This window comes from Lissotriton helveticus, chromosome 5_1 (assembly GCF_964261635.1).
Source record: "Lissotriton helveticus chromosome 5_1, aLisHel1.1, whole genome shotgun sequence".
Classification (NCBI taxonomy): Eukaryota; Metazoa; Chordata; class Amphibia; order Caudata; family Salamandridae; genus Lissotriton; species Lissotriton helveticus.
In genome coordinates this window covers 622372250-622395670 of record NC_136065.1, presented here as the reverse complement: position 1 = coordinate 622395670, position 23421 = coordinate 622372250, and the positions used below count along the sequence as shown (strand labels likewise).

The 23421-nt window shown below is 44.1% G+C and overlaps 1 protein-coding gene across 2 annotated transcripts in view; it reads left to right on the top strand.

Moving 5' to 3' along the window:
* CASP9 (caspase 9) overlaps positions 1-23421 on the top strand; it is a 148296-nt gene that overhangs the window by 19583 nt on the left and 105292 nt on the right. For both annotated transcript variants that reach the window (XM_078642996.1, XM_078642997.1), the window contains exons 2-3: positions 17607-17811; positions 21246-21329. In XM_078642996.1, coding sequence (XP_078499122.1) covers positions 17607-17811; positions 21246-21329 — 289 coding nt within the window. The remainder of the gene's footprint in view (positions 1-17606; positions 17812-21245; positions 21330-23421) is intronic.

Below are 23421 nucleotides of genomic sequence, written 5' to 3'. Positions count from 1 at the left end.
TGAGGTAGCTGAACCCCTGGGTAAAGTGTCCCCTTTGCAGTTGCAAAGGCTTGTTTACATCTTTGCAAGAAGATCTTCGGGCTCCATGTATCTCCAACCTCGAGCACCTCCAATGACCAGAATCTACCGCCATACCGCATCATGTGCATCATGGCCTGCCTCTTTTGGTGAACTGCTTGAGGTCCTCTTGCTACTCCTGTGCCTTCGGCCTGTGGGTTCATTTGAGGGTCACCTTTGTTTTCCTTGAGCTCCCCAGATTGCTCGGGTCCTACCCAGACTCCCCTACTTGTGGTGAGTCCCCTGGACATTAGTGGTCCCAACCGTGCACCTTCTTGACTTTCTCCGTGGGTGGCATTTGCCAAAGCTTGTTGGTGCTCCCACCGGATACCGACCACTCAGCACTCAATATCTGTCATGGGACAGCTCCTGTCATGGTCGTCCTCAGCGTCACCTGGTTCTCGCAGCTGCAGAGTCAAGGTCACCGTCATCTTACCTGAAGCACCGGACATCGGAGGGCATCCGTCTTCCAAGTCTTCTAGTCACCCCTGAGTGACAGACACAGTTCCCTCTGCTTTCAGGTACTCCTCCTCAAGAATCCACATTTGGATTCCTCCGGACACTTCCTCCCCTTTCAGCAGCTGCACTTTCCTGAAGTCCTCCATTGGGTTGGACAGCAGTTTCCGACACCACTTCACACCTATGCACCCAGCTTCTCTGGGATAGGTAACTTGGGTACCACGATATCCACGGGTGGCTCTCCAACCTTCTGTCTTCCACTGGGCTTCTTCAGGAACAACTGGGAAAGGTCCCTAATCTTTAAAAATCCAACCGCGACTTGCACATAGACTTGTACAGAGCACGCGGTCGTGTTCACACACTGCACACACTCTCCGTGGGGTCCCTATCCTCTTACCTTGGGTGGTTCTGTGGGTCCCCCGAATTTCTACGTCCTCTCAACATTGTCCTGACTTGAGTTGTGGTTCTTATACCACTTTCTTAGTATATGGTTTGGTCCCCCCCCCCCCCCCCCCCCGGGGCACACTGTGTATTAGTGCTATTTACTGTGATTTCTTTGCTTAAGTATTGTGTGCTTTGTGCCTATCTCTGTGTAGGAGATACTGTAACGTATTCGATAGTGTTATATAATAAATGCACATTTTTATAAATACTTTGTGTGGTTCTTTTTCCATTTAATCTATACTATAAGATTCCGTTCTGGTAAAACAACCTGCTTTACACTCCTTCAAGACTAAGCCTGAAGGCTGCTCTCCACAGCTACCACTTAGATAGCTTTCTAAGGTTGTCTTCGACCTCTTAAATCACCATAAGGGTTGTCTGACTGGTGCAAGGTGCCCACTTACATTAGTGGACATCATATACCAGGCCAGCTTCTCGCAGTACCCCACCAATATTTCCCCGAAGTACAAAGAAGAACTAGGAAACCAGGCCGCATCTTCACCCAAAACCTATTTTACATAGGTTGCCATGTAAAAAAATTAATCAGTTCACAAGATGTCTCCCTCCACCACTGAATGTCCGTTTTACAGGTGACACACATGGAAATGAGAGAAAAACCACTATCAGTGCAGGGGATTGCAGACTATACATCTATCCACTTCCTAAATAAAGCTTTCTGCTGATGTTGAGCAGATAGTCAACTACTGCCTATTTAAAAAATCCAAGTAAAACCTATAACGGTAAATTACCCAACTAAGTCAATAACACGTTGAACACAACCAGCTCCACCACCAAACCTAAAGTTTCAGACCCAACTTAGGCACAGAAAATACATTTGCAAACTTCAGAGTATATCGCCTTATCTTCTCAGATGGAGGCTAATAACTCTTGATAGCTAGCCAGTTGATAACCCTGAAGACCACAAGGTTTGTGATTAAACGGCTAAAAGAGTGGATAGGAATCTCAAATATTTTCATAGGATACATTTTTCAAATATTGCAGCCAAAAATGGGAATGCTACATGTCAAGGGTTTTATGCAGCATGTCTCAGTTTCATCCCTTTCACCATTTTTATTATCATCTATCTATATGATGCCACTCTTGAATTAAGGAACCATGATGCATGCAACGTACAATGTACATCAAGGACACCAAAGTACACTGTATTGGGAGAAAAAAGCCGAAGAGGCAGAACGATGTTACAATTTGCGTAGAGCAGGTTTCTACTTAAAGAAACAAAATAACCTTGCCTTAATGACGCTAAAAATAGATTATGGTACTGGGTGGCACAGATAACAAGGTGATTTCAGTCACAACCCCAGTACAATTGTAGGAACAAAACAGGCAGTGACGTCATTCTGAGATCTATCACTTTCCCTACAAATAAAGGCAGCAGTGTAGGGCAGCGAACTCACACTGACTATACAATTTCCACACTAAACACATAGTGCAACTTTTCTAATCCTCATGATCACATCTGCGCCACTGAAGTGTGTAAACAATACTCTTCCAATACTGATCAGTGATATGCAACAGGAACGGAATTAAGCAGCAAGAATAGCCCTCATGAAAAAGCAAGAAACTAGAAAATCTGTCTTAATTATACTCGTCTGACCCAGAGTTGATGTCAGAATTTAAAAATAAAGCCTTCTACATCTTGGATATGACCCCTTGAAGCAAGCTGACCAAAGCATAGAAGTGCCCGCTTCACAGCATATACTAGGAACCTACATTTAAGTAACATTCAGACTTCCAACTAAAGTTAAATACAGAAGAAGGTAGGAAAACTTGAAACTTCCAATGGACCCCAGGTCAAGTGGGACCCTTTCAACAATCTTTTAGGCACGGCTTTAAGCTTTAATTATAAAGTGATATTGCTAAAATAAGTGCAAATTTAAGGTGTTGCTCGTGACAAGGAGTACTTGACTACAATGCCTCAATTTCTATTAATCTTTACCTATAAGTCTAAGTATTTTTTTTATTTAACATGTTTCAAACATTTTGATTTGTCGTGTATACAAAAAAATACAGAAATATAAAATCCAATATCAGAAATGAATAAATAATGTTAAAATTAAAAACAATTTGGCTTTGTGAACATCATTTATTAAATGTATTGCCATAAAATGCATATTTGGTTTGAAGTGCTGGTGTAAGGGGACAAGAAGGAACGATTCGAAGAATGGATAGAAGCAGAGTCTTACGAGCTATAAATAGCTGTCTAAGTGGGAACTAAGATGGCTTAAACATTGGGACAGAAAGCACTAATCGCAGTTCATACTTCTCATGAGTAACTAGTTCTGGTTCGTGTTAAACATGAAGTCGCGAGGGAAGCAAACGTCAGAATAGACTAAAAGTTAAAGAGTAATTCAGATAACTATGTTCAAATTGGAAAGCTTTCTCCTTAGTGCTATTTCCTGCATGGAGCTTGTGGTAAAAATAAATAAGACCAGAGCTGATTGGGCTCAACTTTTTGCACTTGTGGCTGCAGCTACAACTGCAGAATGGGTTCTTTGGATCTCTTAGCTTGTCAAGGTTCCTTGATGCAGAACATTACCCTGCCTGACCCTTATTGACAATTCAGAGGTTTGAGGCAGTCCGCTTTTTTCCTTCCTTCTCTCTGGCAGATGTCCTGGTTGCAGCACAAATGTTCTTCACTTACCCTGTCACTGCACTTTTAAGTGACTGTCCTCTTCACAAGAAAGACAGTTGTAATGAGCACAGCGAGGTACTATTTACTCAGGGCTTGGCCTCCTTCCTCAAGAGCCTATTCTCTGGACAAGGGTTCCCCTCCCAGACGGAGCAGGGGACACGCCCATTGCCATCCACACCCACAGGCAGCATATAACTCCACTCTTCTGCATTCCGGTGGTGCCACAGTGACTTGCCATCGTCTCTATTCCAGCTACAGGCCTCATAGGCTTCTCAGATCATTGCTGTGCCATCCAGCGCCCCACAACTGTTGAATTGAATTGAATTGAGCTTTTATATAGCGCAACTGTCACCCTATGGGTATCCTGGCGCTCAGACTTGGAACAATCAGCCTACACGCAACCAAGGCAACCGTAGGGGCAGTATTAAAGGTCAGTCCTAGGGAAGAGCCAAGTTTTCAGGCTCTTTCTGAATTCCGTCGACAAGTTGGCCTGTCTAATGTTCTGTGGCAGCCCATTCCATAGTTGGGCGGCCACCACACTAAAGGCCCCCCCCCCCCCCCCCCCCATCCTGGAGCTCCTAAATCTAGTAGTCGCCAACAGGCCTGTACTAGAAGATCGTAGCTGCCTTTTTGAATTATACCACGTAAATTTCTCTCGTAACGGGCGGGATAGGACCCAAGTTGTGCGCAGCTCTAAATACAATGCAAAGTGATTTAAAATGCACCCTTTCCCTGGTGGGCAACCAGTGAAGTTCTCTCAAGGCCAACACTGTTGAGGACCTACGTTGTCTATTCAGCACCATCTTTGCCGCCATGGACTGGACTCTCTGCAACCCCTGAAAGATGTATTGAGGCGCTCCCAGATACAGGGAGATGCAGTAGTCCAGCCTACTCGGCACTATGTTCCTCACTACCAAGGCGTGCGTATCTTTAGGGAGTAGTGGAAGGATCTGGCGTAGCATACGCATCAAGGAGAGACATACCCCCACAGTCTTATTAGCCTGTGATTCCTTTTGAAGGTTGCTGTCCACCCAAACTCCCAGGTTTCGCACCGTTTTAGCTGGAGTAAGAGGTTCCTCTTCAGGTGTAAGCCTGAACTCCAGAGGTAGCTGTTGGGATAATCTGGTCGTGGGGCAGTAAACCACCTCTGTCTTCCCACCATTAAATTGTAGGGAGTTACTCCTGAGCCATCCAGCCATCTGCCGCATACACTCCTGGAAGAGGTCCATCGACACTGCTTGTCTCCCCTCAAGGGAGAACACCAGTTGAGTGTCGTCCACATAGTTGACCAAGTCAATGCCGAAGGATTTCATTATAGGTAACAGAGGCTGAAGGTAGATGTTAAACAGGACCGGGCTGATCGCAGAGCCCTGTGGTACCCCATATTGCACGGAAGACTTACTAGAGGTGAAAGGTGCCAAATTCACCATCTGCTGTCTTCCTGATAGGTAAGATCTCAGCCATTTTAAAGCCTGACCTGACACCCCTATACTCTCCAGCCTTTCCAATAATATTACATGGCTCACCGTATCGAATGCGGGCGACATATCGAGTAACACCAACATGGTGTCACTCCCACTGTCGGCTCGCATCCGCAGATTGTCCAGTACGGTCGTCAAGGCGGTCTCTGTGCCATGACCTGGACGGAATCCAAATTGGTCCCTATCCAGCAGATGGTTATCCTCCAGATAACAAGAGAGGCATTTGCTGACTGCTTTCTCCAGGATTTTAATTGGATAGGGCAGGAGAGAAATAGGTCTAAAATTTTCTGGTGTGTTGGGGTCTAATGATGTTTTTTTTTAGCAGAGGTGTTACTACTGCTAACTTCCATGCCTCTGGAACAACTCCCACTTCCAGAGATTGACTGCAAATCTGTTGTAGCCAGGGGAACGTTCCATGGCCTACAGTTTTCCAGATTTTATGTGGAAGAGGATCAAGTGGGGAGCCAGAGGACACACTGTTAGCCAAGATTTCAAAGGAATCATCAGTAAAGGCGGGAAATATGTCCAGGGAGGTATTTGCCCGGACCACTTCATCTGGTCCCCGAGCGGAATTGTCCAAGTCTCTACTGTTATTAAGGTCAAGGACTCCAACAATTTTCGCTATTTTATCTTTGAAGTGAGCAGCAATCTCCTTGCAAAGTTCTTGCGAGGCAGCTACCTTCTTGCTTGATCCTATTGGGCATGAGAGTTTCTTAACAATTTGAAACAGAGCTTTTGTACTGGTTGGAGGCTTGTAGAATGGAATTAGCTTAGAAGTTTGATTTAGACAGGGCAATAGCCTTTTTATAGGTGGCTAATACCAGCTTCAAAGCTATTTTATCTGATACAACTGTTGGCACCCCCAAAAACCACAAGGAGAATCTTAAGTAACCTCGCCAGAGGTATTTACATTTTTATGTATAAGGTTGGAAATGTCTCAATCATGATTTTTAAGTGCTTAGTAGAATTTGTGGAAAGTTCGTCCCAAATTTAATTTGCAAATCTTAATTCATCCTGTCATTGCCAAATACATATTAAAAAAATAGATTTTTCCAGCGAAGTGGATTATTGCTACATTTTTGTCTACAATTTCTTCTGGATGATCATATATGGTTCTTTGAAACAATATGCTCTCTGGACCAAAGGACAGTTTACATGTACTCAGTTTCAAGAGTGTACAAAGCAAGATTCATTTTAATCAAGAGGGTTGTCATGGTTTGTCTCAGAAACTTGTGGCCTTTACCCTGTTCATAGCGGACTTTGAAGATTAAATTCATTCAAGCACCATTCTCTCTTCTTTCCTGCAAACGCTGCGATTATGAAGCTCCTTTTGGGCTCCAACAGATATTGAATAGAACTGCAAGCTTTACCATAGATACAAGGGTCGACCTTAAGATTGCAAAAACAAAAGTACATCACTTTAGAAAAGTAGAACCAAAATTCCAAGGGCTCAAAAACAAAATAGTAATCAAAAAATGACAAGACCGATGTTTTTGAAAAAATTCTGCTGAAACGCCTGCGCACATGAAGATTGGAGAGGGAGAAGCAGTATGTAGCATAGAGAAGGCGGCATGTAAAACCTGATGGGGGTTTATTTTGGTTTTAACTGCATTCGTGCTATAAGAAAGCAACTTACCAGACCTGATTTACTAAAGGCACAATATTAAAATAGAACCACTCTCCTGGAATTCCTGCTTATATCTATGAAAGAAGAACATTAGTACAACATTTGTCACATATGCACTGAAAATTCCTGCTTTACGTGCCAGATGTTGAAAATAGTTTACAGCTGGTGTATTTCTCTGCAGAAATACTTGTAACCATTTTACTGACTTAAGGATAACCAGTTCTGTTCAAATGCTTTAGAAATTAATTGGATCTCCTATGTAATTGTTCTGAACAAATGGACAAATCCAACTAACATTGTTCCAGTATTACTTATGACCTCAAGTGCAACACCATGGCAAGTGAGCTTTGCCCCTAACAGTCAACCAAGCGCTCTCTCATAGACGCCCCATCTTGTTATAGGGGCTTTCTTGCCATGAAGGGAATTTCATAGTTCGGCACTCTAGAGCACTAAGGGCCCGATGTAGGTAGGCATTTATCGGTCAGTAACGGCCGAATTCGGCCGTTACCGACCGGTAAATGCCTTTTCCAATGTAGGGGGCATATATTTACATATTCGGTATTTTTACCGAATCTGTATTTACCGAATCGGTAAAATTACCGAATTGGTAAATACAGACTCGGTAAAAATACCGAATCTGTAAATGCAGATGTAGGTGGTGCTTTAAACAGTGCCACAGGCCCCTCAGAATTCGTTATTTACCATGTAATACTATTGCATGGTAAATAACGAATTCAGGTGTACATGCACATCTGTGCATGTACACCTGTGCCATGTGGCACACAGACATGCCCTTAGGGCATGTCTGTGTGCCACATGGCACACAAGCCTGACATTGGGGTGCTACAGGGTGTCAAAGTGACACCCCGTTCCCCCTGGCAGGATTCGGTATTTACCGATTCGGTAATTACCGAATCGGTATTTGACATTGATTCCTAGGGGCTTCAAGGCCCCTAGGAATCAATGGCAAATACTGATTCGGTATTTACCGAATCGGTAAATATCGAATCATACAGATTCGGTAATTTAAAAAGAAAATTTACCTAAATCTGCCTACTTCATATTTACCTACTCTTAAATACCGAATCGGTATGATTCGGTATTTAAGAGTAGGTACATCGAAATTACCTACATCGGGCCCCAAAGGATTCCAGCATACATAAACATAAGAAATTAAAATTACCTGGCCTTCGATATGCAAGGAGAAGGTGGTGTCTGACTCACATGACCATATGTGATTTCACCATATTCTTTCCCAGAATGACACTGGGGGCATTCTTCTAGAAATCCTCTGACAGTCTGTCCTTACCTTCCCCACTGTCACTAGATAGTTTTGCATCATGATACTACTGCACACACACTAAGCACTTACTGCTCTTACAGATGTTATACAGCAAAGGGGAAGCACAGGATCGGATCCATTGGAAGGATGTTGGATGGTAGGGAACTACGGAAAAACCAATCAGCAATGACCTCATAGGAGGATTCGAAAAAAGTAACATTGTTGCCCTTAATGTGAAAACGTTGACAGCTTGACAGAGGAAGACAACTCTAATTGGCAGAAAACAGGAGGACCATAAACTGAGATAGGAAAGAACCTCTTGAATCAAAGCCCGAAATTGACTGAAGACGAAGAATCCAGAGGCTGCAGAATGGCGACTCACTAGAAAAAGAGCAGAATAGGAAGCCTTTCAGATACAAACTCAACTGACCTAAAATTCACATACACATACAGCTCTGGGCAAGGGCTGAAATCGGAGGCTAGCTTGCAGTTTTAGGCAGTTGATCCTAAAGTGGTGAGAGCAGGGTGGAAAATACTGGCAGGCTTTAATATAAGCTGCGGGCCATTAAGACTGTATGCACTGCGTGTTTATTATCTCGCCTCACTCCCATTCATGCACAAAACGGAGTATTTCATAGTTTGATGTCCGCACTGGCTGAATTGTGGGCCAGAGAAACAACACACACTTTGAACGTCTTTTGCAAACGGGTGATTGTGGCGACTTCAAGTTTGGTAACACCAGTGCTTAAAATGGAAGTATGCAGGTTCTGGTACTCACTGTTTAGAGTAATTATTTGCTCCTTAAGTGCAGGTACTCTTCCAATAGATGCATTGCAGCAGTGCTAAGAAGTGCAGGTACTCTCCTTTTTAAATGTAAAAACAAGCAGGTACTTAGTACCGAATAGTACCTGCCCATTTGAAGCACTTGTTAACATTGACCTTTATTAGTAATTTATAATCCACTGCTTTACTTGAGGAAGACCTGCAACCGCCATCACAGGACTTCTATTTACAGATCTAGATAAAAGATGACTCATTGCACACCATTCACGTGTTTCCCATTAAGGGCAATTGCGCACCATCTCTCAACAAAAAAGGGAACCGTGGTGGACTTTGTTTAACGGGGTCCAGTGTACAAGTCCGAACAACTAGTGACACAAGAGGGGTACAAAGTTCCCCGAAAGGAATGTGAAAAAATGTATGAGTGTAGTGTAGAGGACAGAAAAAAGGGGGGGATTCCCTTTTTGGAACTAAAACCCTCAAGCTAGGTGTCATGCTTCATCATATGGGTTCTGCCATGCAACATGCAACAGAGGGATGTGGTAAGTGCAATACTCTATTGCTTACTAGCTCGCAAGTACTCTACATTGTACACTCACACAAAAGACATTAAAAACAATGACAAAAGGGGTATTGTGGAAGCAAAATACCCTTAGTTTTGCAGTGACAATCTCAATTGAGACTGAGGGCGAAAACATTGCGAATAATGGAAGGGAGGGCTCAATGCTTACCCTAGGAGGTTCCCTAAGGTGCCCCGCAGACTGCTCCCGTGGGACCGGCACAATTGGGTATGGTACCTAGGAGAGAAAAAGATGCCAAGCAGGGGGCTTATCTTGGAAGAAACAACAAGGGACATGAGTCAAAAGAACCGTGCTCATGGAGCCCTAGGTGCTCGTTGAGGACAGCTCAAGCATGTGGCCACCTCTCCTCGAGCCCCATGCCTGTACTGCGTAGAGATGAGTCGCATTTTAGACAAGCCGCAATCACTAAGGCCGTCTACCACCGGTAGACACCGCCAGCCCGCAAGTCTGAACACTGCCCGCACCCGGCCCCCGCTGGCGAACCTGCGGAGGGAGGGGAACTTAGCCGGGTCCACCAAGCAGGCCGACAGCGTCTGTCCGGAAAAAATTTGACCTTGCTCCACATAAAACGTGGCATCAGGGAAGCAAGCGTCTTCCACGACTACGGAGGCCAAGGTGACACTAAGGGAGATGTTCCACACATTACCCGAGCGCCGACAACCTAGTTCAAGGCATCGGTCACAAGGGAGACTCGCAAACTGCTTACCTCCGGCGCCGTGCGGTCCAAGCCGTATAAACCTACCCCCACGAACAGCGCCTTGTCAGGGCGCTGAGCAGCTGGTGGTGAGCACAGGGAAGACCCGGGTATAAGAAGCCATCACCATCCCGCCATGTCAGTGCTGTGGGGGGCGTGGTGTATGTCGTCCAGGACTGCGCATGCGCCAGTCCGGAACCTGGATGCGAAACCTACACTTGGACATGCCATTGAATCTAAGGGGTCAGAACAGCGGCCATCTTAGGAGTAGCAACGTTCTCAAAGAGTTAAGGGGCCAAGAAAGGAAGTCAATGCAACCGGGCAAAGGTTGTTGATGATGATAGTAATGGCATACCCTTGGTAAGGGGTAACTGGCCGACTCGTAAGTGATCTGTACCAGGGGGTAAGTATGTCAATAGGCAGCCCGGCAGACCCACATAGTGTAGTGATGGAATCCAGGTGGTTGAGAGGGCGCCAGTTCTGCGGAGGGTTTTAGAGGCTGGTCAGCCGGTGCCTCGAAGAAGTATACAAGTGTCTGTGCTCAGACAACCTAGAGGACAGTAAAGACGGACTCCAAAGAGGGTGTGGAAAAGAGGGGGGGGGCCAACCCAGGACTTCGTCTACCGTGCCAGCGATGACCATGGGACCGAGTCATTCAACCCCATTGAGTCAAGCTTGAGTCGGTGGAACCATCTTTGTTCGATCCTGAACAATGCCTGCTGTGTAATGGCCGGATGGGATTCTAATACCAGCCAGGTGACACTGTCTGCTGAATGGCCATACTGTGAGTAGTGTTCGTATAGTCTTGTGTGTGTCTTGGAGCATCTAATGTTGCTCTTGTGCTCCATGATTCGTAGTTTGATTTGCCTCATTGTTATCCCTATGTAGTTTTTACCGCAGGGACTGGTGAGCATGTAGATACACCTTGTGCTGTTGCAGTTGGTATGCCTCTGAAGGTGCCAAACAAAGGTGTCAGTAAGCCTGATTTCCTTGCACTGGAGTGTTTGGGGGCAGACCGCGCAGCCACCGCAAGGAAAGTGACCCACTACTGGTGGAAGGCCCCAAAGTGTGTTCTGGCTGCTCAGGTTCTGTTTCTTGGGCTGTGTGTGGATCAGTGCGTCCTTCAAGTTAGCAGTCTGTTTGAACGCAAACCGAGGGCGTGGAATATCTAAGCCCCCCTAAGTTAACTATACTCCAATGCTTGTTTATTGTTTTCTTTATGAATGCTGAATTCTTGGTAAAGCAAGTCACGCAGGTTATGAGTTCGTCTGATTCTTTAGGGCGGGTTTCAAGCAAAGTTTCCCTTGGGTTATTCAGGGCTCGTTTACAGGAATTGCGAATGAGTCTGGTTGGGTACCCTCTATCCTGTAATTTGTGTTGCAGGAGACTAGCTTCCTGTTGGAAATCAGACTTGGCAGTGCAATTCCTATGGAGCCTGAAGAACTGTCCGAATGGGAGATTTCCTTCAGGGCCCGTGGATGGTGGCTCTCATAAAGCAGCAGGCTATTCCTGTCGGTGCTCTTGCGATACAGGGTGGTGCTGAGCCCAGTATGGTCTAGGCTGATATTCAAGTCCAGAAAAGGGATTGCTGTCTCTGAAATGGTGCCAGAGAATTTGAGGAAAGGACTCTGTTGGTTAATCCAAGAGCAGAAGGCCTCACAGGTAACGCGGTCACCTTTCCATAGTACGAGGATATCGTCTATGTACCTGCGCCAAAGTGTTATGTTGTCACAGAAGGGGTTGAGTGCGGATCTGATGGTATTCTCTTCAAATGTGGCCATGTAAATGCACGCCAAGCTAGGAGCAGAGGTAGAACCCATAGAAGTCCCACGGACTTGGTGGTAGAGTTGTGTCCCGTATTGGAAAAAATTCCCCGTCAGGGCTAGGGTTGCACAGGCTATTATAAAGGAAACTGGGGTGGGTGAGGACCACTCTTCGAGTAAGAGGGTGGACTCCACAGCTTCCAAGGTGGCCTGTTGCGGGATGTTAGTATAGAGTGCTTCGACCTCCAGTGTTAGAAGGAGGTCAACACCCTCCCTCCCTTCGATGGTGTCAATGAGGCGGAAAACATCCCTTGTATCTTGTAAGAAAGATGGTATTTTCCTAACAACGGGTTGGAGAAAAGAATCGCAGAATTTGGAAAGTGGCTCCAGTAGTGAGCCAATGCCTGACACAATAGGCCTCCCAGGGACCGGTGTCACCCCCTTGTGAATCTTGGGGAGGGTGTAAAAGTATGGGATAACTGGGTCAGTAGTCAACAAGAACGCAGCCTCGTTCTTGGTGATCCACTCATTTGTCTCACCTTCCATAATCAGGCTCGGGATGGTAGTTCTGAGCCTTTTGGTGGGGTCTGCAGCTAAAGGTCTGTAGTGAGTGGTATTGGCAAGTTGACGTCTACACTCAATGTTGTAATCACAGCTGTTTTGGATCACAGTGGCACCCCCTTTGTCCGCCTGCTTGATAACAATGGTTGTGTCATTGCCTAGCGACTGGACTGCTTGTCTCTCAGCTATGCTCAAGTTGTTGAAGCTGTTGGTAATCGGTTTATTATCCAGACTCCTAAGGACTGCCTTCTCAAAGGCTAGTACCTCGGGCGGAACCATCGAATCAGTAGGGGTAAAAGTCAATGGTTCACGCAACCCCGTGTCTGTTCTTTCACTCTCAGGTCTGTCAATAAAGAAGGAACGTAACCGTACTTTCCGGAACAATTGCTTGACCTCGCACATCTCGGTGAAACTATCAATGTTTTCACTGTGTAGTACTGAACACTTAGGTCCTGAAGAATTGCCATGACGGCAAGAAACATGTTGACCTGACCTGACCTGAGGGTTGTAGATATTTTGCTGTGAATCTCCCCTCCCACCCCTTTTAATCAAGGGAGTCAACCACTCTAATAAAGTTCATTGTGGACTGACCCACATTTTTTAAATCCACTATTCACTTCACAACTACACTTTCCTCTGCCCTCTCACACGCATGCACCATATGGCTGGAACAAAAGATCTCCGATAAAGAGCCCCTTTACGGTAGCCCGTCAGACATTGCAGCGCCAGTCTGACGAGTAGCAGAACCCATATGATGAAGCATGACACCTAGCTTACTGGGTGTGTGAGGGTTTTAGTTCCAAAAAGGGAATCCCCCCCCCTCAATTGAGCACCATTCCAGCATCCCATGTTATTTCCTTTCATATTTATTTCCAAGCTCATCAAAACTTGATAAAATGCTGGTCTATACTTATTGACCCATCTACAGTTTCCCATACATATCTACTTTAAATTTGTTCAGTTTTTGAAGGCTTGTAGTTGTCTTTTTCTCTGATTCATGTGTTTTAGTAAAGGGTCTGTTTGTAAAAGTTGCAGAGTTTCACTTTGCACTTGTATCTGTAATCCTCTCAATGGCTTGGTTTGGGTTTCTCATTGGCTACCTATATTCTTTGATATTTTACTTTCTGTGTTGTGATGTTTCGGGCTAGGTTGAAACTGATCACCTTTCTTATGAGTGTGCTAACGTTGCCTCCTGCAAAGGGCAAAACGTCAAACACTTTTCTGCCTCATGGGTGACTTTCACTCGGACCTAGACTCTTATGCCCACATGCATCAAACTGAATTGCATTCGCAAACGGTGCGAATCGCAAAATTCGTCCGTTTGCGAATGCAATTCATTGTTTTGGGATGCATTAACCTTTTTGGCTTTTTCGCAATTTAAGAAATCGCAATTTATTTGCGATTTCTTAAATTGCGATTGCATTTAAGAAACCGCAATTTTGCGATTTCTTAACTGCAATGCATCATCTAAAAAAAATTGCTAATTCGCAGATTAGAAGTGTTAAATTAACATGAAGTCAACCTTCATGGTAATTTTAGAAAAGTTTCAAAAATGCACAAAAGTGCATTTTTAACACTTTCATTTTACACTCCCACATGCCCTTGGGCATGTATGTGTGAAAAATGAACTGTATGTTACATTTCAGGGGTGCAGGGGGGGGGGTCCTTTGGACCCCCCCCCCCCCCCCTGCACCCTAGAAATTGCATTCTCATTTTGGGATTCCTTAATTGCGAATCGCAAAATGAGAATGCCTTCCCATTGATTCCTACTGGCCTCTAGGCCCATAGGAATCAATGTAAAGGGATTCCTTATTTGCGATTCGCAAAATTGGGAATCGCAAATAAAGAAAAATAAGAAATCGCAAAAAAAATGCACATTTTTAATGCATAGGTATTTGCCATTTCTAAATTGCGATTCCTTAATTTTTGCAATTTAGGAATCGCAAATACCAACAATGATGCATGTGGCCGTTAATTTTCATCCTAGAATAGAACGATTAGCATGAGCTAAATTAAAAAGGAAATCTTCACCATGGACTCCTATGGGATGTTTATAATCGTTGTTTAGGTCAACATACACATGTATAAACTTAACTATAACCAATACACAGCACTCGGAAGAGAGCTTAAAATGCTTTTTTTGCATTCTGTCTTTTAAGAATGGCTATTGAGACTTGCAAAATGGTGTATGAGGTCTAGGGGGGTATGCCTTTGGTTCACTACATTCCAGGCAACCTTGTTTATTTGGTCAAAATAGTTGACATATAGGCGTACAACTTTTTATAATCGGACTGATTTGTTTCAGTGTGTACTCTATCTATCTACTTCATTTTGAGTGACAGCATTCTTCTCTTTCACAAGGAGCATATCGGGACACAATGTAGTTTTGGTCAGTGCCAGAAACTACTGTGGCAATGTGTGCTTTTTGAGACCCAAAAATATTTTCGCTTTTTGACAATGTTTGTTATAATGGTGAGAGCCCGGCAGCTCCCACAAGAGTAACGTTTTACAAACACCAATGTCAAACCAGAACACGCGTTAGCAAAACTAAAAGGCTGAACACCAATGTCAGACATATTGGCTTTGCTAATGCTTGTTTATTTCCATGTTTCCCTAATCTTGTTGAAACTAGTGACATTCACAACCCGGGTGACGCACACTGAACCTAACTTCGCACAAACTTGGCAGCCGCTAGGAGACTACTTTTCTAGGTTGTAACACACATGCTTTATCCCGCCTAAACTCCGAGCCCTCCAATTGTTTGAGGACGCTACACTAGCTTGAGACTTTGACAATTCACAGGAGACCCTTCAGAATAACAATGTAGGTAGCCCGGTGCCCACCCCTTACCCCCAGGCAGGGAACCCAGTGGCCTTCTGTTGGAGCTAATGGTTTTTACCAAGACACAATTATGCTCATAATTGTTATCGTTACAGAACTGAGACACAGGGATCAGGCTAATGCCAAAATTGCGTGAATCTATGCAGTCAACTGAGTATTACTTGGAAACTTGCTAATGTAACTATGCAGTGTTGAAAGATTGCATTTTGTTTTAAAAAAGAGATTTAGAAGAAACTAGTGACACTGATTTTCTATTATGAGCATTTTTTGGAAATACTAGCCAGCATCAATACATTTTACTAAATGATGCTTCAAAGCAATGATACCTAAAATGTATCGTAGTTTAGCAGAGCATTTTTCCTAGTGCATATTTTGACATTTTATTTAGAAACAAAGAATCATCAGTATTGGTTACAAGTTCTGCAGATATTTGCATTAAATCAGAGAGCATACTCCGAGCATTATACATAGACTCATTTAGTTAACCATAGCAAGCAAATGTACACGTTAACTACTATCAGTAGTGCAGTCCGAGTTTACAACATTTCCCTAGAGTGCTCGCCCAAATAATAATAGTGTATCATAAATACAAGTTCAAATAGCATTAACACATGGACACAAATATGACCTTAGCTGCAGACAATGCCTTTACCTGATCCATAATGCGGTACTGTAAACTGTCAGCCAAAGGATTTGTGCTGCAAAGGGTTGGACCTACTTTTTACTAAGGACAAAATAAGCATAAACAAACAATATTCCCTGGGTGTCGGGCAATAGGAATTCCACACTCCTGCAAGAATAGAATGATTTTTCATAATTCAAATTACATTTCTGCATTGGCCAAGATGTTTGTCCTCAAAAACACATTATTTGTCCTCTTCCCTGTTTATTTTTAACATTCTGTATAGAGGTAATCATGCTTTGAGTTTACTTGGGAGTCCAGTGTGAGATGGTTCATGTTCCTGGAAATATATAGATTAGTATACCTGGGGTGGAGAGGTGATCCTAAAGTATATATCGGTCTGATTTCTCTTTTATACTTAGATATTTAGTAGAATAAACCTAATTCCACAGGAAAAAAGTTCTACCTAGGCTACTAATTCACGCCGCCACCAACAAGTAGTTGATCCTTATTCCACCAGAGTGATTACTTCCTGTGCATAGCAGGAAGAGCACTCGGAGTGCTCTCTCATTGACTATACATACTCTAACTCTGTTGAACTCCACTTGATGGCTCCTTGGTAGTGTCTGGGATTCTAAGGACATGAGACAAAAACATGGAAACTTTAGAAGGGGGAAGAACAACATTACAAGATTGGTGACTGAAACATGAATCTCCAGACTTTAATCCTTACACAACAGCTCGATGAAACCTCTATTGGCAGCCAGCAGACCTGATCTTCCATTGTCTGAGACTTAGACCTTTGGACGGTTTTCTGGGCCAAACTAGAGACTGTATTCAATGTTCTTTTTAACACAATGCTAATTTCTACAGTAAGTGTTTTCATCGTTAAGGACACATGAATGGTGTCTAGCACATGGTGGGGGAACTATGCATGCTGCGTGCAGAGTTGCATTGGAATTGCATTTTTAAATCAACCACAGACAAAGAACGGGGATCAGAGCTCCTCACCAGCCACTACCGTTAGAACAGAAGCACCAGTCCATTTCCTTACCTATCACCACTGTCTCCATCTATAATGGATCTCAGAGCGTGCACACACACCTCCTTGCTGTTTCGGGCACCACATGGGCCTTAACACACCAACCATCACTCACCAGAACATGGTTTATCTATAATAATACTAGATTTTACAGTTCGAAATAAGTTGATCTAAAGCACATGTAACAAAATGTTGTGTTAATATTTTATTTCATTACACGTCTTCCGAGAGATCCACAAAGCATAAAATATTAAGAAAAGTGACAATAAGATTGCACGAGTTAATGACATGCATGCTCAATTGTTCCAATGTGTATGTTTGCAACAACATCTTACCCCCATTACAGCTCTGTTACACTGATAGAATCTTATGGTCATATTGTTTAGTGGTATTGTATCACTTTGATTTTTCCTTATGCAAACACAGTAAAAATGTTTTAACCTTAAAAGCCATTATTAACTTGGAGTCGTTACCTTTAAGCCTTAAACGTAAATGCAGATTCCCTTTTTAGCTCGAGTTTGTTATGCAATGGTTTTGAATGTAGACTTTTATGCCATTGACAGAACAGAGTAATAGTTATAACCAATGATGTACAAGCCTGTTGCTGGATAATAATCGTGTGCTTATCCTGCTGGACCAAAACTCCCTAACTGAACTTTCAAATTACATTATCAGGCTGAAGCACCATTTTTATTTGTACCCTTTGTATCCTTCGTCCACAGAGGGCTGGGACCCGTAGAGACCAAGCCAGGCAACTGGTCATAGATCTACAAACACGTGGAAGTCTCGCCTTTCCCTTGTTTGTGGAGTGTTTGGAAGAAACTGGGCAGACTAAACTTGCAGAATTACTGCGCGAAGGATGCAGGAAGCAGAAATTGGATCCAGTTCACATAAGACCAGTTGAAATACCGATGCCTGCCTCAAAGCGTATGTTTGGTCTCCTCCTCCTTTAACTAAAACTTTGATCCTAATGTGTATCTTTTGTTGGTGACTGTGTGTGGGTGAGTTGAGTGATTCTCTGGCTTTTAACCTTTGGAAAATAGATATGGTGATGTAGCAGGAAAGGGAAATACCATGGAAATGTAAGCCAATTGTTGTCACCTCTAAAGATGTAAATACGTTTAATCAACTATTCACTAGAATTGTCATATTTATATAGATTAAACAATTACTTATGAACTTCAGGCAGTCTGCCCTATGTCTGCTTTATGACGGGGTTCCTCCTCAAGCTATGCCTGAAGCAAGGTCAGGGCTCTTATGCAAAAAATCTGGTGTAATTCACGAAGATAAATTAGCATATTACAGCTGATGTGTAGAGTTCCCTCAATTAGGATTATTTCAAAGACCTAACCGTTCTCATAGCCATTCACACTGTTAAATATCACTTACCCAGCACTTAGGTTAGTGTGGAATTGCCATTATACAACTGTTAGAAATACTTCAAAACCCCCTTAAAAATACACTCCCAATCATCAATGCCAAGGAACTTGAGCGTAATAGCTCCCACATATGTACTAGACATCTAACTCTTGTAAATTGCTTCATGATCGGAATATAAGTAATCAAAATGGTATTCGTTTTTTCATGTTTTAATTTATTTCGGATATAACCTCCCTGTCCTAGCCTAAGGAAATATTGACTTTAAGCCTCTTAAATTTAGAGATGAAATAGAGCCTATTGTTAGCCTTCATATCAAATGTTTATTCTAGAGAGTATTGTACGGAGATGGTTTTAATTTCAAGCAATTGTCACACATAAAAGTTTCATTTATTAAGATCTACGTTGTGACAAATTTTCCTATAAAAAGTTTTACTTAAAAAACAAACAATAATTGTTGATATTTAATGTTCCAACTGCTCAACTTCATGTATATCGGGTATACTGACTTTGTATTTGACCAGACAGCATACTCTAACCGCGTACACAGAGGCCTAGGCCTGTTTGTGACTGTGGGAAGTTCTGGAACTGTTCAGTGATGTGGAAGGGTAGACCAAGGGTTCCATTTATGTTATCTCCTTGTCTACCTCCCCTTTCCTTGGTATAGCTCACGAAGAAGTGGAGGCAGTATTGTATGTTTTGGAAGATTAATAGTGTGCCCTGAACGTTTTACCTGTATTACTGAGAGTGATACCTACCTGCTACTCTTGTATAATGCTCTGTAATGTATGCCTAGATCCTTGCTCTGACATTCATGTATATGTGTAGTGTATGCATATGTGTTCTGTGTATAGTGGCAGGGCTATGTGTATTAGTGAGCTGGAATACTGGAGCCCATGGGATTCATGTTGGATAACCCTGACCGGGCATTTCACAAGATGGAGGATGAGAACAGCTGCTCCAGACAGTAGAATTGTATTGTCTGCATTCTTTCTTTCGGATTTTGTAAATCCAGACACTTAAATAAGGTGGAGAGAGACAGAAGTTCCATGGAGACTGTTATCAAGGGGCTGCTGGTTCATTCTTCCTGCTCACCTCCATTTGGTATATGGTTAAAGAGAAGGGTGGCACTGCAGTTTCTGTTGTGTGAGGTGAGGAGTTTTCTAGGTCAGGCCTGCTCTTTGGTCTCTCCCTGATTACTGCTACAGTTGGGCCAAAGGCAATTAGGTGCAGAAACCTCACAACAAAGTGTCTGTGATGTGGCTGCATCAGTTTATTTATTTATTTATTTTAAAGGTTTTATATAGCGCTGGATAGACCCGGAGGTATCCGAGCGTTTCGCATGAGTCTCAGACGGGGACAGCCCCAATGTTACCTAATATGACAAGTATCTCTGCACACAAAGGCTGTAGGGTGAGCCTAATGGGAACACTTGATCGAAGAAACCCTCCCAGCCCCTGTGTACAGTTTCTGATGTTTGATGCAGTGGATCCACATTCCCTTTCTAGAAAATGTGTATAAAAGCAAGAGCAAAACCACCCACTTTGTTTAACATGGAAATCCTTCAAGACTAAGGAAGGCAGTTCTCTGCAGAGTACCCAAGTAATGCAGTGTGACTAGGGCTAGTGTTTGCCAGTTTCCCAGTGGTGAGGTGACATCATCTGAAGTCTGGACTTTCTGCTGGAGGAGCTAAGGGTGTGTCTTAGTGCCTAGATACCTCAGTAGGAGAGATGGCCCTGGAGGAGAAGCCCAGCATTTCCCCGGACTTGTCGAATATCCACAGGAAGTGGACTGCTGAGAGTGAGCCAGGAGCGATCCATACTAAGGAGGGTCCCCCCGTTTCATACCCTGTTCCTGGCAGGAACCACACTGCATAATCACAGTTTTTGCCCATTTTGGCCGCACCTGCCTATTTGTCCCGCTGGGGGCTGCACCTTTTGTGAGACAACATAGGCCCGTCTAGTGCAGTCTCTGCACACTAAGCTCTTGGGCTACTGCACCACAAAGTCTGGACCAGATAACTGCATTCTAATAGATGCAGTAGTCCCTGGCTCACGCTGCGACCTCCCAGGTTGCTCTCACTCACTAGTGCCAGCTACACTCCAGTGAGTTCCAGGAACTGTTGCATACTGACGAATATGCAATGATAACGACGACAACGTTGTTACATTGCAAACCATTACCAAGCAAGTCGTTACAACGACTTGCTGTAGGGGGCACTGGATGTTTGAATAGTATAATTTACTATTCCAACCCAGTCTGTGCAATAGCAGGGAAGGTGTTAGTTTTTAAATCCAACACCTTCTGCCTCCTACAGCAAATCATTGTAACGACTTGCGTTGTAATGGCATGCGATGTATCGGATGTCTCCCCATACTGACTAGCCCTTCAGGGGTACTGACTTGTACTTTACATTTAAGTTGTTTTGTTCTTAGTACTACTGTGTGAATAATTGTTTTCCTTTTCTTTAAAATAAAAACCACTGGTATGACATTGAAGCAATTGTGCCAGTTTGTTGATGGTTGATTTTTGACTCCTGCACTGCCAATCCACCCCTGTGAATAGCATGACGCTTCTTGCCCTCGCTACTCTGAGAGTCAGGTACTGAAGGGGTTGTACTTGGTACAGTGTGCAGAACCATAATAGGGCGAACCTCCAGAAACAATTGGAAAGCATTGGAAACCTCCTCCACCACCACCAGAGCCCGGTAACGTAACCACTTTTTTACCTGTGGCCCACAGAGCCAAGTTTAACAAAAGTGCAATTACTAATTTCTCACATAAATTGCACTGTGTGGATATAACTTGTCTTGTAATCATTCACTTTGGTCAGCCTGCAGTGATCCACTTGGGTGTTTGCTTGATAATACTGTCTGTATTACCTATAACTAATTTGTGATGCATTTAGATGAGCAGACACACAGCATAGGATTGCTTGGGTCTTTATGAATTATTGAGGTTTAATTTATGCGTTTTATGTTACAGATGAGATGATGTCCGAAAGAGAGTTATCCTCCCAGAGGACTTCTACACAACTTCGTGAGACCCAGCGTGTAAAGGAAGCTAAAGGTAAACTTTAAAGCTCTGAAATTTGAGAGTATCGGTTGATATACACTGATCACTGAGGTTGGGAATTGTAGCGTATCGTACAAGTTTAAGGCTGCACAGCTTCTAGTTTGAGCTAAACTGTTTATAGTCGAGCAGTATCAAGTCTGATTTGCATAGAGCTGTTCTGTCTGGAGTGTCAGTGTGAGTGAAAAAATGATGACTTGGAATGTGATAGTGGCTGAAAATGTTGCAAGCATTTCACCTATCACCTTTGTTTTTAACCCAGTGCGATGCTGTAAGTTCGATGGATATGCCCAGACATGGGTCCCATGCACACTGTGCCTCAGGCCTCACGCTGCACCTCATTGATAAGGCCAAACTATGCTGAGATAGGTCTGAGGTTGCTTATTTTCATGTTCCAAGAGTATATGTTTATTCCAATCAGCTGTCCCAAGTCTGATTTGATTAGGGTGGTCCCTGTCTAAAGTGGCAGAGTGAACAACAAATGATGGTCTGGAATGCAGCGTAAGCGATTATGAACTTTTGCAGGTATTCCACACCTTTGTGTTTACCCCATGTTTCCACTAAGCTTGGTCTCCTCCTTCTTTCATGGTTTTGTTTCTCTGAAATTGCCCATGCTTCCCTTCTTTCTCCTTCTCCTGCCCTGCTCACTCTCTCGTATGCCAGTATCACTCAATCAATAAGTATTTGTAAAGCGCAGCTTATCACCCCAGGGGTTACCCATGTGCTGAGGTCTTGCTGACCTTTAGTCGAAGAGCCAGGCGTTGAGTCCCTTCCTGAAGTTGGTGATGGTGAGGTTCGGAGGTGTAAGGAGAGGTTGATCCAGGACATGGTGGCGAGGCAGGAGAAAGAACAACCACCACTGTGACTTTAGCGGATGCGGGGGACGTGTGCTAGGGTGGCAGATCGCAGTTGTCTGGTGGTTGGTGGAAGGTCAGGAGGTAGTTGACACAGGCTCATCCAAGGTTGTGGAGGGCTTTGTAGACGAGGGCAAGCAACTTGAACTGGCCTCTCTTCTGGATGGGGAGCCAGTGTAGTCTTCTGAGGTCGGGGGTGATGCTGGTCCGTTTGGGGAGGTTGAGGATGACTCTGGTTGCGGTGTTCTGTATAGTCTGTAGTTGCTTGAGAAGTTGGGTGGTGGTTCCGGCGTTGAGTGCATTTCCGTAGTCCAGTCTGCTGGTGACGTGGGCTTGTGTGATGATTTTCCTGGTGATGATGTGGATCCAACTGAAGGTCTTTTGAAGCATGTGGAGGGTGTGGAAGCAGGTGGAGGATGCTGCTTTGACCTTGTGCTTCATAGTAAGTTTACTGTCCAGGATGATTCCGAGGTTGCGGCCTTGGTCCATGGGGGTTTATGCGGATCCGGGTTCGGAGTTCCACTAGGTGATGTCCCATGGTGAGGTGTTCCTCCCGAAGATGAGCACTTCTGTTTTGTCTGTGTTCAGCTTCAGACAGTTGGACCTCACCTAGCCGGCGATGTTGGTCATAGTGTTCCGGAAGGCGGATCTGGTGGTGATGGGTCTGAAGTGAGAGAGCGGATTTGGGTGTCATCAGCGGAGCAGATGATGTTGAGTCTGTGGGAGCATACAATGCTGGGTAGTGGAGTCATGTAGGCGTTGAACAAGGTGAGGCTGAGGGAGGAGTCTTGTGGAATGCCGCAGATGAAGCTCTTGGATTCGGAGGTGAAAGGCAGTAGGCGGATTCTCTGGGTGTGTCCTGTAAGGAAGGAGGTTATCCACTTGAGGGCGTTTCCTTGAATGCTGATGTGGTGGGGTACAGTGTTGAAATGCGCTGAGAGGTCGAGGAGGATCAAGGGTGCTGTCACACCTCGGTCGAGGAGGGTTCTGATGTCATCGGCTCCGGCGATCAAGGCAGACTCTGTGCTGTAGTTGGAGCCGAATCCTGATTGGGAGGTGTCTAGCAGGTTGTTTACTTCCAGGTGTTTGGGGAGCTGGCGATTGATGGCTTTTTCCATGACCTTGGCGGGGAAAGGGAATACCGAGATGTGGCAGTAATTCTTGAGTTCGCTGGGGTCGGTGGAGGGCTTTTTCAAGAAAGATTTACCTGTTGCGTGTTTCTATGCGTCGGGGAC